The sequence below is a fragment of the Chlorocebus sabaeus genome, chromosome 20 (genome assembly GCF_047675955.1).
Source record: "Chlorocebus sabaeus isolate Y175 chromosome 20, mChlSab1.0.hap1, whole genome shotgun sequence".
In the NCBI taxonomy this organism is placed as follows: domain Eukaryota; kingdom Metazoa; phylum Chordata; class Mammalia; order Primates; family Cercopithecidae; genus Chlorocebus; species Chlorocebus sabaeus.
Window position 1 is genome coordinate 94,137,913 of NC_132923.1, and position 13,370 is coordinate 94,151,282.

General features: G+C 54.5%; 1 protein-coding gene across 1 annotated transcript in view; it reads left to right on the forward strand.

The window, feature by feature from the left end:
• SLC2A1 (solute carrier family 2 member 1) overlaps nucleotides 1-13,370 on the forward strand; it is a 33,150-nt gene that overhangs the window by 17,573 nt on the left and 2,207 nt on the right. Inside the window, exons 3-8 of the mRNA XM_007979129.3 lie at nucleotides 10,161-10,321; nucleotides 10,501-10,741; nucleotides 11,323-11,485; nucleotides 11,578-11,765; nucleotides 12,050-12,154; nucleotides 12,331-12,432. Of these exons, the coding sequence (XP_007977320.1) occupies nucleotides 10,161-10,321; nucleotides 10,501-10,741; nucleotides 11,323-11,485; nucleotides 11,578-11,765; nucleotides 12,050-12,154; nucleotides 12,331-12,432 (960 nt within the window). The remainder of the gene's footprint in view (nucleotides 1-10,160; nucleotides 10,322-10,500; nucleotides 10,742-11,322; nucleotides 11,486-11,577; nucleotides 11,766-12,049; nucleotides 12,155-12,330; nucleotides 12,433-13,370) is intronic.

A 13,370-nucleotide genomic window follows, 5' to 3' on the forward strand; every position in this document is an offset into this window, starting at 1 on the left:
GGCAAGAGCCAGACCACAAAGGGCCCTGTAAGTATGGCATGGCACAGTCAGAAGGGGCCGTGGGGGTGGGGGAGGGGCAGCTAGGGAGCATGGACTTCAGGATGAAGACAATAGGAACCCACTGCCCAGGGCAGACGTGATCAGACTTGCATTGTACGGAAATGACTCAGGAGTCTGGTATGGAGGGGTAGACCTAAGAATGTGAGATTAGAGACGGGAAACCATGAAAGTTGCCGTTGCACTAGTGACATAAAAGCAAACCCTCAGAGGAAGAATGGACAGGATTTGGTCATCAATTCCGTGCGAGGGCAACAGAGAAGGGTTTAAAAATGGTTTCTAGGTATCTGGTGATGTGTGGTTTGAAGAAAGAGCAGGTGTGCCAGGAGCTGAGAGGTGGCCATGGGATGTGCAGGAATGGAGACGTGGGTGACACAGCTGGAGATGTGCAGGAGGCACCTGCATGTGTGGGTCTGTTTCTTAGACCCAGGCTGGAGAAAAGTTGAGAGTTAGTCACTGGTATCCACACAGTGGAGGAAGATCTTCTAGGGAGACTGTGGAATAAAAAGAGAAATGAAAATTAAGGCAGGCGTGGTAGCTCACACTGTAATCCCAGCACTTTGGGAGGCTGAGGTGGGTGGATCACTTGAGCCCAGGAGTTCAAGACCAGCCTGAGCAACACATCAAGACCTCATCTCAATTTTATAATTAAATCAATAAAAATTAAAAGTAAAAAGATCAAGGCCCCAGAGAACAACCCATTGCTAGAAAAGGACCTTAAGTAGAAGAACAAGAGCTGGTATCTCTAAAACCAGGAGAGGATACCCTCCCAACACAGAGGGAGAATGTAAGCTGTCGAAGGGCCAGGGTATTTGTCTGGTTTGTCCACAGCCGTGTCCTCAGTGCCTAGAACGGTGCCTGTCATAGTAATGACACTGGTGGATAGTGAGTGGATGAACGGAGTGGAGGAATGCCATCAGCTACCCCAGGGGTTGAACTGGGCAAGCCTCTCCACATTGCTGAATGTAGAAGAGGCGATGGTGGCCTTGTGGCCATTTGGGCTGACTGGGTGACACAGCACGGGTAGAAGCCTCACTACGATTGGGTGAAGAGTGAGAGGCAGATGAGAAAGGGTGGAGACAGCCCTTCCAAAAGAGTTGGTGGGAAAGGGAGAAAAGAGTTGAGGAGGTTTGGAATTATGGTATGGCTAGGAATTTATGTATGTATGTATGTATGCATGCATGTATGTATTTTAATGAAGGTCATTTTAAAACATGTTGGAAGGAATCAGCAGAGGAGAGGGTGAAGATAAGGAAGTGAGGGCGGAGGTCTTCCAGGAGGGAGGTGGTGTCGGAGCAGAAGGGAGGGGCTGCCTTTGGCCAGGAGGGACTGAAATACCGGTTTTTTTTTTGAGATGGAGTCTTGCTCTGTTGCCCAGACCGGAGTGCAGTGGCATGATCTTGGCTCACTGCAACCTCCGCTTCCTGGATTCAAGTGATTCTCCTGCCTCAGCCTCCTGTGTAGCTGGGCTACTGGTACAGGTGCGTACCACCATGCTCAGCTAATTTTTGTGTTTTTAGTAGAGATGGGGTTTCACCAGGTTGGTGAGGCTGTCTCAAACTCCTGACCTCAGGTGATCTACCTGCCTGGGCCTCCCAAAGTGCTGAGATTACAGGTGTGAGCCACCATGCCCAGCCAGGGACTGAGAGACTTCCAAAGATGTAGACAAATCTGAGATGGACTTCTGTGATCCCTGAGGCCTCCCGTCTAATCAGAAATAAGCGAGAGGTTATAACTGTCATGGAATATGGGCAGAACCTCTGACCAGGGCATCACAGGGCTGGTCAGCAGCTCAGAGGGCCCAGGTGAGGCTGTAAACTGCATTCATAGGACCATGTATGGGCACCTGTCCAAAGGTCACTTCAGGAACCAGCCCCAGCAGACCAAAACTGGAGATGTGAGTGGCCAGAACCGAGAACGCTGAAATCTAGCGGTGTTTCCTGGGCAAGCACCCAGGCACTCGGTCTGTTGACTTTTGCGCTTTACAAACACTTCTCACAAGGCTGGCTGCAGTTTTTCCAACCTGGAGACAGATTAGAAGTGACACATGTAACATGTGAAGAGAGAATAGAAGGACCCAAGAGGAAGAAATGAAAGTGAGGCTCAGAGCCCACATGTAGTAACAGGGCAGAGCGACTCCTGTGCCCAGGTAGGGCTGAAGGCCTGCCCTAGGGCGGCACAGATGCCATCCGGCCAACCCTTTCATTCAGCCAGGACTTCCCGAGCATCCACGCTGTGCCAGATGCTGTCCTAGACAGTGAGGAGGGAGAAGTATAGCTGTGAACACAGCAGGCACATGCTGGCCCTCAGGGAGCTGCCTGAGACACAGTCCGAGCCAGGCCCTGTCTCCACAGCAGTGGGAGAGACCCCTTGGAGAAAGCCAGAGTGTCACTAACAGAGGGCTTCAAGGTGCTGTGAGAGCAAACGGGGGGCAAGTAATGCTGGGGCTGGGGAGACAGTGGAGATTAAAAAAAGGTCTTCACGGAGGACTTGGCAGGCATGCTTGACCTTGAAGTGTGAGTTGACCCCATAGGGCAGGAAGGGCAGGTGTCTGGGCAGTGGGAGTGGCTTCTGCAGAGGTGCAGGGATGTGAAATGTTCTGCTGATGAGGAATCGCTAACTGCCTGCACTGGGCACACCAACTTCCCTTGTCTGTTTAGAAGAACCTCTCTTAGGAAACAGCATTGGGTTGGCCATGGTTTGCCTACTCTTCAAAAGAGACTTTGCCCCACGAATGGTGAGGATGCCAGAAGCTTGTTCTCTTCCATAAAACAGGCCCCAAAGGGCTTCCTCCTGGAAGTGGTTAATTAATCCTACTTTCTTACATGTTTACAAAGCACCTCCCCATAAATTACCGCGTCACAACAACTCTACAAGGCAGGCGGGGCTGACATTATCTTCCCCTCTTCTAAATGAGGGAACTGAAGCCAGATGAGGTATCTGGAGAGTGAAGGGCTAAGCTAGAGATGGGCTCCAGGCCTCGCGCTTCCCCAGCTCTGCGCACTGGCCCTGCCCTGCTGTGAGTGATGACGGGAAATTCCTGCCATGCATCCCCTCCTGGAGGAGGAGGACAGAGGTGGAAGAGGTGAGCCCAGCCACAGGGGGAGCAGCTAAATGAACAGGGAATCCTGACCATCATACTGGGCTCATCTGAGCACTGCCTTTCCCCTCCCCAAATGACTGAGCTGCCAGTAGAAATAACTGAGTGCCAGCAGACTAACAGCACTGAGAAACCATGAAGTCCTGGCCCAAGGGACCGTGTCAGGCATGTCTAAGAATAAGGCATCCTCAGAATCCAGAGAGTTTGGGCCAGAAAAGACCTCACTGTTTGACAAACAACACTCCTTGTTTGACAAAGGAGGAACCTGGTCTGCAGAGGAGGTGAGGTCTGCCCAAGATGACCCAGCTTGGTGAGTGAAAGAGCTGGAGGCAACACCCGCCTCCTAACCCAAGCCCTGTGTCCCGTCAGGCTGAGCTGGGCTTCGCGCTCCAGGCAGCCTCTCCTTCTCTCTCCTATGTCCAGAGAGCTCTGGTCCCCTCTCCCCTTCACCCATCACCACTACCATAAACCCTTACTGCTTACTTAAGGCTTGTTATACATTGTTACAGATTGTTATACAATCCAGGCATTGTTATACATACTCTAGAAATAGTAATTCAGTTGTTCCTCAAAATAACCCCATTAGGCAGACACCATAATTTTCCCTGCTTTATAAGAAACTGGGTCACAGAGATGTTAAGCAATGAAAGCAAGGACACACAGCTAATAAGTGGCAAGGCTATGATGTAACTCCAGGGAGTCTGGCCCTAGTCTGTGCCCTTGACCATTGTGGAAGATGGGCACAGTCCCAGATGGGCACCTAAACACCCTTTCACTCACCTACAACTGCCACCCAGCTGGCCATGTGTGCTCTCACTTCGGAGCTGAGTCAAGCTCAGTCATGTACCAGCGTCTCAAGTTTCCCACACACAGTTGCACAATCTCTTACACCATCACATCCTGTCATATCACATCACCCCTCAAGCCCTTCAGTTAGATTCATGGCTTGCTGGTCATTTAGTGTCAACTCTCCACCTCCAGAGCCGTGCTGGGCACCAGCGACACGGATGCATCAGACATCTCCATGCTGAGGTTTACTGCAGAGGGAGCACACGGTACCTTACAGTTAGCCGTCTAAAGGCAATGAGGGAAATGTGAACAAGCACAGTGGAAGCAGGGAAGGGAGAGGGAGAGGGTGCTTCGCCCTTAGAGCCGGGTTTGTCAGCCTGGCAGTGTGATGTTTCTGCTGGTGTTGCAGAGGCCTGTCCCGTGCGTTGGAGGATGTTTATCAGCATCCTTGGCTTCCACCCTCTGGATGCCAGTAGCCAGTGTGACAACCAAAAATGTCTCTGGGCATTGGCAGATGTCCTATGGGGTGCCAAAGCCGCCTCTGTTTGAGAACCAGTTGTAGTGGAGAGGGAGGGGTGGTTCTCAGGAGGAAGGCTTTCCAGAGGAGTATCTGTGCATGCCCTGAAAGGTGATTAGGCCTGAGCAAAGATGTGAGGTGTCGTATGAGGGAGTCACCGCGTGTGCCTCATGAGTCATAGTTGGGGTAGAGGAGTCACTTTATTGCAAGAGCTTAGAAGGGCTTCGGGTATGGCTGCCGCGGTGGGATGATTTCTCTGTCTGCCGGCAGGCCTGGCCTTGGTTTGGAGGCTAGCCATGTCAGGGCTCTTCCAGGGAAGCAGCCTGGGTGGTCCAGCCCTCTGCAGGCTGGTTGGGGCTCAGCTGTAGCCCCAACCTGGGCCTCTTCCCCCAGGCACCAAACTGAGGCCCCAGGGGACCCAGTGGGGAGGGTTATCTGTCCAGCCCCACCTGAAACATCTGGCTCCAATCTCCCAGCTGACCCTGGGGTGTGGCTGAGAGTTGCTGTGGAGATGAAGGCCCTGGGCTGAGAGCTTGGGGGAGGGGCATTGCGGGGCCAGCCCCAGCTGGAAGATGGGCAGGCAGGGAACAGGGGTGAAGGCCAGGCTGAGAGGCTAAGCCGGAGAAGCTGGCCCTTTCCTCCTTGTAACTGGTGCTGAAAGCTTGGCTGGCAGTTAGCCCCTTTTTCCCCACAATAGCATCCAGTAGAGCACAGGGAGGGTTGAGATGGAGCTTCAACCTGGCCCAGGGATCCCTGCTGGGGATGACCTAGCTGACCTAGTCCTCCTGGGGTAGAGGAATGTCTAGCAGGAAGGATGGTGAGACCAGCCAGAGGTTCCAAAACACATGCCCCTCCCGGCAGTGGTCTAGAATCCTAGATCCAGGGTTGGCAGGAGGGCCACATCCAGCCAGCAGCCTGTTTTTGTATACCCCATGAGCTAACAATGGTTTTTACATTTTTACAAGGTTGAGAAAAAAAGAACAATGAGTGACAGAGGCCATATGTGGCTCACAGACCCTGCCTAATGGATTCTAGCTAGCCTTTTACATAAAATGTTTGCCAGTTCGTCTCTGGAGCACTTTGACTTGCATGCTCCCTACTTACAGGGAACTCACCACCTGTAAGGTGGGCAGCCTCATACCCTGAAGTCTATAAAGCTCTTCCTTCCCCGAAGCTGGAATCTGGCCCTGGCGCCTCTGCCCTCTGGGGCTATAGACCTGCGGGTTCCTCTGCCAGGAGCAGCTGAGCAGGGCCTGGAGACTAGCTTTACTCCCCGAGGCAGGCCCCTAGTTCCTTCAGGTTCCTCCTTACTCTTACATTTTTAAGGTAATGATTTCTGGCAATTTCAAAATGGAAAACCTTGTCCCTAAGGCTCCTCCTCTGAAGGTGGTGACTTCTCTTCTTGAGAGAGCAACAGTGACAACAGTAACAGCTTACCCATGTGCCAGGCAGTGTTCGCCGCCTCATGCTGCTCTACAAAGGGGAAGTGAGAAGTTCCTTGGTAGACAGGCAGACATGTGGTCTCACTCACAGTTGCCTAGACTGGCAGGAGTTGGTATGGGGATTCCCAGGGTGTCTTTAGGCTTGTGCAGGCCTCCCCCTCACCCCAGGAAAGCCACTGGGTGAGGAATAGCTTCGTGTACCAGAAGCCATCTGGTCCAAAGGATCTCAGCTGCCCACAGTCAACCTGCTTCTCTAGGGTGGTCTCCATGGTGGGTGTCCTCTAGGCTCAGTGAGGTACCTGGACAGAGATCTTTAGTAGCCCCTCAGCTCGCGGCTGGCCGATGCCATGGCAATCCCCCTGGGAACTGACCAGAACCACTCCTCCCTCCTCAACACGCTTGCTGCCACCCAGACCCCACAGCTGGGTGAAAAGACCGGGCCGGGAAGGGAGCAGAGAAGCGGGTGAATGGCCGAGCCTGGCACATTTGGTGTGCGGGACACCGACTGCATTCTGAGGGGTGGTTCGCTGTGGGAAATGAGGTCCGACTTTGGTGGATAAGAAGAGTCAGGAGCAGAATCCAGATGAGACCCAGGGCAGGCTGCCTGGGTAGAGAAGTAGGACAGACTCGGAGGCAGAATCGAGAGGACCTGGCGATTGGTGGATGTGGGGTGGTGGCAGCATCAAGTGTCTAACTCCTAAGCTTGGGATGGGCATGTGAGGTGGGAGCGTTCAGAACAGGCACGTGCCAGGTCTCACCTCACACATGACCCAGGGCTGCGGAGGCTGCTGGGAGCCCACGGGATTGGGCCTGTGGGATCCTGTCAGGGCATAAGTAGAGTCTTCTTTCCTGAGGTGCACCCAGACACTTCTAGGGAGGATGTGTCCAGAGCTTTTCCCTATGTAGGGTTCTTCTCATTCTCCAGCATCCCCGCCTTTCCTGGGCCAAGAGTCAGCATGGAACCCCATATGAATCCCCAGGGAGGAGAGGGCACAGAGCACTGGAACCAGCAGTAGGAATGGAAAACCAGGCGTGGCTTCTTCCCAGAAATCTCAGGCACCAAGAGGCAGAAACCCACTCCCCAGCCTCAGCTTGGCCAGGAAGTGCTGCTGTGGGCTGGAGAGGATGAGTCTAGGCCAAGGTTAACATGCAGAGAGCTGGCTGCTCACCCTTCCTCCACCCCATAAAGTGGTCTGAGTAACAGAGCAGCTAGGCAGCGTCCAGGAGCCAGCCCTGGACGAGGTTGGGTCCCTCTGACTGTGTGACCACAGGCAGGAGACGTAACTCAGGGTGGAGCTCTGGTCACACCTCACTTATACACCTCTCTTATTAGTTGCCCCAACATCTCAACAGATATTCAAGCTTATTTAGGTAGTTTCAGGCCTTACTTAGCACCTATTTACTCTTTCTTTGTATACAATTCAAACAAATTCCATTTGCTGACTTCTTGGCAAATTTCAAAAGGGGTGTGTAGAGTTGTACAAGACAAGCCTCTGAACCACGGAGGAGTGGGGGAATACCTTAGAACTATGGACTGCAGAAATTTAGCCATCAGGAGCCAGTCTGCACAGGTGCAAACACCTCTCTTTGCCCCTGCAGAGAGCCCCAAGGGCAGACACCATTGCCCTGCAGCCCTGCTTGTAGGTCTGGTTGCTCAGGAGAGCAAAGTGAAATCTTGTCAAATTTTCACACCATAATGGGTCAGGAAAGGTTGGACCCTCAAAAGGGCAAACGCCATTTATCTGGACAGTTCCCATATCCACCCTCATCCGGAACAGCCTGTTCTTGGTGGAGCCTGATAAACAGGGCATTACCGTTCCCAACCAGTCCTCCTCTGGGGTTAGTTTCGTCCATAGAAGAACACTTTGTGTTTTGTTGCTCTGTTTTTTTTCTCAAAATCTACCTTCTCTCTGCCCCCAGCGGAATCAAGGGGTTCTAAGAGGAGAGCCAAACATCTTTAGTTCATCAATTCCTCCATTTACTCACCAGGTATCCCTGGCATTGACTCTGGGACAGACCATGGTGTGAATCAAGTGTCTTCCTCAGGGAAGACAAACTCCTGGAGTCAGGGGAACCTGCATCTCGAGCGGTTTCAGCAGTAAGGCCAGGGGTACCTTCCAGGCAGGAGTGGTAGCATCTCCAAGGCGTAGAGGAGTGGGAAATGGTATATAGCGCAAAGGTGTGGTAGGTAGGGAGATTGGATTGATACCAGGCAAGAGCCCCGATTTTGAGTTACGGGTTGAAGGCTTGGGGAGACTCTATTAGTGGTCTGCACAGCCTTCAGGCCACCAGTGTGCAGTGGGGTGATTTTAAGGATGATGACACCAAGCACTGGAGAGCGCTGTGTCACTGATTCCCTGCAGCACTGTGAAGCAGCTACTGCTAATGTCTGCACTTTAGAAATGGGGCCATGGAAACTCAGAGATGAAATAACTTGCTCATGGTCACACTGGAAATAAGGGGTGGAGCTAGTACCTGAATTTAGTTGTGTCCAGATTCAGAGTTCAGGTTTCTGTTCACTGCCCTGCCTGGCATCCTTGGAATGGACAAGCAGATCCTTAGGGCTTGCCTCTGCCCTACCAACTGTCCTCGCCTGTTGGAGCCTGGCCTCCATCAGATGCCTCCAGACTTGGGACAGGTTGTGACAGGGCAGGCAAAGAGATGACTAGAGGCTGAGGACCCACAGCAATGGGAAGGAAGGCACCAGGAGGCAGGCCCAGCATATTCAGTGGGCATTTCTGGGACTGCAGGCCCCCGTTTGGCAAGTGTGCCCACCCACACCTTCCTCTTTTGCTAGACCTCAGTGGGTTGGAAGGCATAGGGAGGACCAACAGCAGTGATGGAGGCTGCATACCGCTGTGTGTGTATGAACTTGCGGCATGCACACACATGGAGGGGTGTTGGGATGGGTTGGGTTCAAATGGAATTGAGTTTGAGCTATAAGTGGTAGGGGATGAGGGGCCTGTGAGTTTGTGACTGGCTGAAGCAGGAATATTCAGATTCTGTGAGCATGGTTATGTGTGTGTGATGGTATACGTGCACAAGAAGCCGTTTCTGGGTAACTAGGCCTGCACTCTGCTATACGTGTGGCTGGGTGGGTCTGGCCAGTCCCGTGGCACTGAGAGTGTAGTGAGTGTACTCAGGCAGAACCGGTGCTGCCTGCCTACCACATCCCTGGGAGCTGGCCAGGGTGGGGGCAGGGCCGGTGGGCAGGTCTGTCCCAGGACAGGCGTTTCCAGTTCCTGGAACTGCTTCCTTGTGTGGAGCCTTTCCCCGTACCCCCTAGCTGGGCCCTTGGGAGAGGGGAGGAGGCCATGCGTGGGTCCTTCAAGGGGGTGCTCGCAGGCCAGACACAAGGGAGCTAGGCCTGGGGAACAGAAAGCCACAGTGTGAGTCTTTCAAGCACATCTGAAGGGTGACATGTGTGAGGTTGTCACACCAGGCCCTCAGTGTGGTCAGGGAGTCTGTACTTCCTGGATGGCGGAACCCGTCTGTCAAGCCCTGCTTCCTCCCCAGCAAGGGGTTGGGGAGAGGGTCCGGTGGCAGGAGATGGGCCCTTGGGGCTTTGAGACATGGTGAGGATAAAAGGGGCAAGTAGGAAGGCCCTTTTCCTTCTGTACTTCTTTTTTTTTGAGACATAGAGTCTCACTCTGTCACCCAGGCTGGAGTGCAGTGGCGCAGTCTTGGCTCACTGTAACCTCCATGTCCTGGGTTCAAGTGATTCTCCTGCCTCAGCCTCCCACATAGCTGGGATTACATGCTTGCGCCACCACGTCCAGCTAATTTTTTTTTACTTTCTGTAGAGACAGGGTTTCACCATGTTGGTCAGGCAGATCTCAAATTCCTGACCTCCCGTGATCTGCTTGCCTTGATCTCCCAAAGCGCTGGGATTACAGGTGTGAGCCACCACACCTGGCCTTGTACCTCTCTGTTCTATGCCTGAACTTCCACCATTGGTCACTTGCTGTCATCCCAGCAAGTCACACTGAGCCTGTGAAACCACAGGGCACTGGAAACCACACGTTAGGGGAAGCGGGAGAGTTGGCGGGGCTCTCAGATGGACTCCAACCCCTTGTTTCTTGTCTGGGGAAACTGAGGCCCACAAAAATAGAGGGACTTGGCTCAAGAACATGGAGTGAATCTGTGGCAGAGCCAGGCCCCGGCCCTCTCTTAGGGAGGGGTGCAAGGGGAAAGGAAAAGGAAGACTGGGTCCTGGCCCGGGGCTTGCCCACCCAGGCTGCATCTCCCCCTGCAGGTGATTGAGGAGTTCTACAACCAGACATGGATCCACCGCTATGGGGAGCGCATCCTGCCCACCACGCTCACCACACTCTGGTCCCTCTCTGTGGCCATCTTCTCCGTTGGGGGCATGATTGGCTCCTTCTCTGTGGGCCTTTTCGTTAACCGCTTTGGCCGGTAAGTAGGAGAGGTCCTGGCACTGCCCTTGGAGGGCCCATGCCCTCCTGCCCAGGGAGTCCCAGATGGGGTGGGAGGTGGGGGAGACTTCCCTGTCTGTTCTAGGGTATTACCTATGACCCAGCCCCTGGGAGCCCAAGGAATGTGGGCACTGGCCTGACCTGTGACCCCACCCCCAGGCGGAATTCAATGCTGATGATGAACCTGCTGGCCTTCGTGTCTGCCGTGCTCATGGGCTTCTCGAAACTGGGCAAGTCCTTTGAGATGCTGATCCTGGGCCGCTTCATCATCGGTGTGTACTGCGGCCTGACCACAGGCTTCGTGCCCATGTATGTGGGTGAGGTGTCACCCACAGCCCTTCGTGGGGCCCTGGGCACCCTGCACCAGCTGGGCATCGTCGTTGGCATCCTCATCGCCCAGGTAAGCTAGAGCAGGATCTACCTGCCCAGCACAGCCCCTGCCCACAGCTTCAGTGGCTCTTAGATCTGTGCCCAGCAGGGCAGTTTCTCTTCCACCCAGCCCCCACAGCCCTGCAGGTACACAGGTCCAGAGAACACAGCACCATGGCCTCCTAGTTGAGAGCAAGATGACTTGACTCTTCTCAATCCCTTTCTTCTCACTGTAGGCCGCCAACCACAGGGCCCACCTTCCCCCAGCATGCCTTAGGCCATTATGCGCAGTGTACCCTCTCTCCAGGAGGCTTCCCCTTCCCTGTCCCCAAAACCCTCCTGTGGCAGAGTAGCAGCCCCTGTTCTCTGTGCTGGACACATCTGTGGCCTTGGCATTTGTCCTCCCAGCAACACTGTGGGGTAGGTCCTACTTTCCCCACGTGACTGATGAGGAAACTGAGGGTTCAGAGAGGTTGAGCCTCAAGCTAGTGGCAGAGCCTCTAGAACTGGGGCTCTTCTGTGAAGCAGCAGCTGACACAAAGTAGGGAAGGCCACTCTGGCAGGACGGGGTGGGAAGGGGGGTCAGGGTAGCTCACGGCCCGTTTCCCCCAGGTGTTCGGCCTGGACTCCATCATGGGCAACGAGGACCTGTGGCCTCTGCTGCTGAGCATCATCTTCGTCCCGGCCCTGCTGCAGTGCATCGTGCTGCCCTTCTGCCCCGAGAGCCCCCGCTTCCTGCTCATCAACCGCAACGAGGAGAACCGGGCCAAGAGTGGTACGGGCCGGGCCCTGCCCTCCTCCCCACTCCCTGAGCCCTGGCCTTCTTCCCACTCTGAGCCACCCCCACCTTCCCTCTGGTCCCTCCAGTGCTGAAGAAGCTGCGCGGGACGGCTGATGTGACCCATGACCTGCAGGAGATGAAGGAAGAGAGTCGGCAGATGATGCGGGAGAAGAAGGTCACCATCCTGGAGCTGTTCCGCTCCCCCGCCTACCGCCAGCCCATCCTCATTGCTGTGGTGCTGCAGCTGTCCCAGCAGCTATCGGGCATCAATGCTGTGAGTGCCCCCACCCACCCTTCCTGTGCCCCAGCCAAGCCCTCCGGTCAAGTGTGCATGGTGAACAAGCCCCAAACTTGAAATAACAGATACGCCTCTGCCAAAGGAGAACCTTCCCTTTAGAACCCAAGCCTGTAAGGACACTGCAGTGCAGGCAGGGTCCTTCTGCCTGAGTATTTGTCCCCTTCATTCTTTACTCATCCTGGGTTCCACATCCACTGCTACAGAGGCAGGGAAGGGCCACAATGTCCAGGTAGGCTCCAACAGTTTCTGTTGTCTGGCAGGTCTTCTATTACTCCACGAGCATCTTTGAGAAGGCAGGGGTGCAGCAGCCTGTGTACGCCACCATTGGCTCCGGCATCGTCAACACGGCCTTCACTGTTGTGTCGGTGAGTCTTCGCTTACTGGCTCCCCCAGCCAAGCCCCAGGGAGGAGGCGGTGCCATCTTCCCTGCTGGTCTTTGCAGTGCCCTGTGACTTTCCCGGCTGTTGAGGCGAGGCCTCTGGGTGGGTGGGTTCAGAGGGGCACCAGGCAGGGGTGGCACTGACACTGTCTCTGCCCACAGCTGTTTGTGGTGGAGCGAGCAGGCCGGCGGACCCTGCATCTCATAGGCCTGGCTGGCATGGCAGGTTGTGCCATACTCATGACCATTGCGCTGGCACTGCTGGTGAGTTGCCAGGTTCTGGAGGGTGAGGGATGTGGGGGAGTTCGCCTGGGCTTCAGATCCCAAAATGCCTGTCTCAGCCCCAGGCTGGCAGGCCAGGTGGTGACTGCGCTCTCCCTGGCTGTGGGTTCGACCTTCTGGCTCCTGAAGTTGTCACCTTCCAAACCACACACGTCCTCTCTTGAACTTGCTCCTCCCTGCTTGATGGATTCTCAGCACAGCACCTCTGGTCTCAGACCCCAAACTCTCACCTCCTTAAGGAATTACTTTGCCTAATATTAACCCTTTCCAATCTTCATCTGTAGCCTCAATTCATCTTCACAGCAACGCTGGGAAGTACTGCTCTCCTCCCCACAGAGGTGCAGAACCACGTCTTGCCTCATTCAGTTCACACGACTAGAGGTGTAGTTCAGTTCTTCCCATTTTATGGGGGAGGAAGCCTAATTCCCAGTGAGGTTAGTAACTTGTCAGATAAAGGATGAAGCCAAGAATCAACCTCAGCCCCAAGCCTGTGACTGTGACCACTATGCCAACCCTGTGCCTGGCACTCACACACAGGCAGTCGTTTATTCAGCCTCTGGGCAAGGAAAGCACCATGACCATCATTTTACAGCTCAACCTGGGCTTGGAAAGTTTGGTGGTTGCCGAAAGGCCGGACAGGCAGCAAGTGGAAAGACCGTAACTTTTCCACCCGGGCCGCCTCAAGGAGAATGGTTATATGCAGAACCATAGGCTTAGTGCTTACTCTGTGCCATCCGGAGCTGGGCACCGCACAAACCTGGGCACCCACAAACCTTAGAACCTGAATCCACCCCACCCCCAGGAATGTTCTTCTGCATCCTGCCACAGGCAGACTGCACTGCAGGCACAGCCAGGGGACCACGGGGCCTCTTAACACCCTCCACATGCATACCACATTACCACTCCCAGGGGGTGGGCTC